Genomic DNA, 3,172 nt, shown 5'->3' with positions numbered 1-3,172 from the left:
GGTTTCTTCCTGATTAGCAGGGAGTTTTTCCTCTCCACCGTTTGCTCAGGATGGGAGACTGTGATGAAGGGATTCAACACAATCTGCTGCTTTCTTCTTTACATTGTTCTTTTTATCTACAGTGTCCTGAGACAACGTGTGTTGGGACTTGGTGGTGTATAAATGAACTGAACTGAAATGAATTAAATTCAACTGAAATGAAAGGAGGCAGAAATAAGAAAAAATCTTATATCTGCCCTTTTCCATAATTAATTTCAAGCAATAATAATCAAGAAACAAAACAAAATAATAGCTTCAACAACAACTTTTGATATATATTATACAATTTCAGATTTCTTTAACAAACTTATTTTAATCTTTCTCTTAAACACATTGAACCAACATTTTTATAATCACTTTCCAGATTATTCCACAATCTTATTCCCTGAACTGAAGTACATCGGTCCTACAAGTTTGTTTGAAGTTTAGGTTTAATAAACATCTCAAGTCCTTTAAGATTATATAAAATTTCTCTGTTAACAAAATATAACTGGATGTTTAAAGGTAATTTTTTATGAGCCTTATACATAATCTGCAAGATATTATAATCAACCAACTCATAAAGTTTTAATACGGTGACAGAAATGTTTTCTGGTCATAATTCTTACGGCTCTTTTCTGTAAAATAAAAATAGGATTTGTGATTGTTTTACATGCTTTACCCCAGACGTCAACACAGTGGAACAATTATTGTATTATACAATATAAACAGAGCTTTATCATTAAATAACTCCTTTACTTTATATAGGACTACAACAGATTTAGCTATTTTTGTACTTAAGTAATTTATTTGAGGTTTCCATCTCAGCTTTTCATCAATAATGACACCCAAATACTTCACCTCACTGACTCTAATCTCAACATCATCAACTTTAAATAGAAAATCAATAGTTTTCTGTCTATTACTGAATATCATATAATTACTTTTGTCCAAGTTTAATAATAATTTATGAAGTTTGAACTACGTATGTATTTTTTTGTATTTTAAAATGAGCTGTGCACGATTAGACCCTTCCTAAATGTTCTGCTTTAATGCACCGATGGAAGAATTACACTGCAAAAACTGTCCATCTAACCAAGTTTTAAATCTTATATCAGCCAAAAAGTCTTTTTGATCTTGTTTTCAGACTGATTTACTAAACAAGAACTGATTGTGTAAGAATAATCATCTTGTTTTCAGAATGTGTAAGATTATTTGTCTTGTTAGTCTGAAAATTTGACTCTAATTAAGTCAAACATTTCTGCCAGTGGAGTAAGAACATTTTACTTGGTAAGATTCTTGAAATAAGAAAAATATTGAGTCCAATCAAGTATTTCAAGAATCTTACCAAGTAAAATGTTCTTACTCCACTGGCAGAAATGTTTGACTTAATTAGAGTCAAATTTTCAGACTAACAAGACAAATAATCTTACACATTCTGAAAACAAGATGATTATTCTTACACAATCAGTTCTTGTTTAGTAAATCAGTCTGAAAACAAGATCAAAAAGACTTTTTGGCTGATATAAGATTATAAAACTTGGTAAGATGGACAGTTTTTGCAGTGTACACACACTTATCTGTGTTGTTTTAATGCACTGATGGAAGAATACACACTTATCTGTGTTGTTTTAATGCACTGATGGAAGAATACACACTTATCTGTGTTGTTTTAATGCACTGATGGAAGAATACACACTTATCTACGTTGGTTGCACTGAGGCACGGCTGAATCTTTTGGAGGAAGGTCTTGGCCAAGCCGGGGTTAATCCTAACATTGCTCATGATGGATTTGAGCTGACCGGAGCTGAAAAAGCCACAAAGCTGGAAAAGGAAAACAGAAACATAAAGTTTGAATGTTGTTAAAAAAGCTCACATTTTTAAACACTTGTGATTCTTTCCAGCCGACTCACAGTTTCACTGGAGGCAGAGTCCAGATCGTTGGGTGGTAAACTGGACGAGTAAGGCCCAATCATGTTCAGTGCGTCTAAATCCAGCCATTTCAGTGTTGGTTTGCAGACACTCATTGTTTCTGTGAGATAAAAAACACACTTAATACACTGAGTCACAACAAGAAGGTGTAACATAAAAGAGTTTAGTGTTTCTTTAGCAGCTCCTGAAGTGCGGCTAACTTTTAACCATCACACTGTGAGGGAGACGTGAAGCAGACAGCAGGGCTGTAGCTACAGATGTGGGCTGGGATTTGCATGAATCACATTTTGTGAATAAACACATTTGCAAACACAAATACATTGCAAATGTGCACTCGTGCTGTGACTTGCAAATGTTGTGGCCAAAACACAAACAAGCACAATATTTCTGTGACACACCCAGTTTCCTGTTTGTTTTCTGATTTGACATCAAACCTTTTATTTGTCCTGCATGTTTCACATAAACACTTGTTTTAAATGATGTTCTGTTTTTTTGTTTCCAGGTTAATGTTTGTTAGTTCACTTCTGCTTTACATGATTTTACCAAACATATGTCTGTTTTTAGTTTCCAGATCTGTTCCCGTCCTGTTCTTTTTTTTTTTTTTGACATTTAAAATGTATGTGAACGGAGAAAAGAAACATTTTGACATCAGTAACTGATGAGAAGATCAAGTTTGGGTGTGGTCATGTGAGCCACTTATATTTTCAACTCTTTAATTTTGTATTTTAAAGATATAAAATGTGATATTTTTAAAAATATGAACAAAAACGTGGTGTGTTTCTGACTAATGAAATAAAAATGATAGTAAGTTGGTAAAACCAACTTCCTGTGCAGGTGTCTGAACATGTTTCACTGGATAACCAGGGACTTGTGTGTAACAAATACTTGGCCCCTCAGTGGCCCCTTACTCAGAAAACCCAACATATTTTAACTCATTTTATATGTTTTATCTACTGTTTATGTTGTTTCCCCATCTTCACATTTTTAAGTGTTTTAAGTGTTTTTGTACTCTCAGGCCAACACTGTAAATAAGAAACTGTTCTTAATGTTTTTCCTGTTGAAATAAAGGTTAAATAAATAAAATAAAATAAAATAAAATAAAATAAAATAAACAACTCTATGCAGCCACACAATGGGCCTCATGCAAGAACATGTTCGTATTTTTATCCTAAATTTCTCTTACTTTTGTTCGTACAAAGGGTTCGTACGAACATGTCACGTC

At 33.1% G+C, this 3,172-nt stretch overlaps 1 protein-coding gene across 1 annotated transcript in view; it reads right to left on the bottom strand.

The window, feature by feature from the left end:
- The window catches only part of otoa (otoancorin), a gene marked incomplete at its 5' end in the record, with an annotated part of 21,743 nt that overhangs the window by 9,658 nt on the left and 8,913 nt on the right, over window positions 1-3,172 (bottom strand). Inside the window, 2 exon segments of the mRNA XM_014029525.1 lie at window positions 1,718-1,842; window positions 1,932-2,050. Coding sequence (XP_013884979.1) covers window positions 1,718-1,842; window positions 1,932-2,050 — 244 coding nt within the window.

This window comes from Austrofundulus limnaeus, unplaced genomic scaffold, assembly GCF_001266775.1.
Source record: "Austrofundulus limnaeus strain Quisiro unplaced genomic scaffold, Austrofundulus_limnaeus-1.0 Scaffold918, whole genome shotgun sequence".
Taxonomy (NCBI): Eukaryota; Metazoa; Chordata; class Actinopteri; order Cyprinodontiformes; family Rivulidae; genus Austrofundulus; species Austrofundulus limnaeus.
Note: the sequence above shows the minus strand (reverse complement) of the source record. Positions and strands in the feature narration are given on the sequence as shown.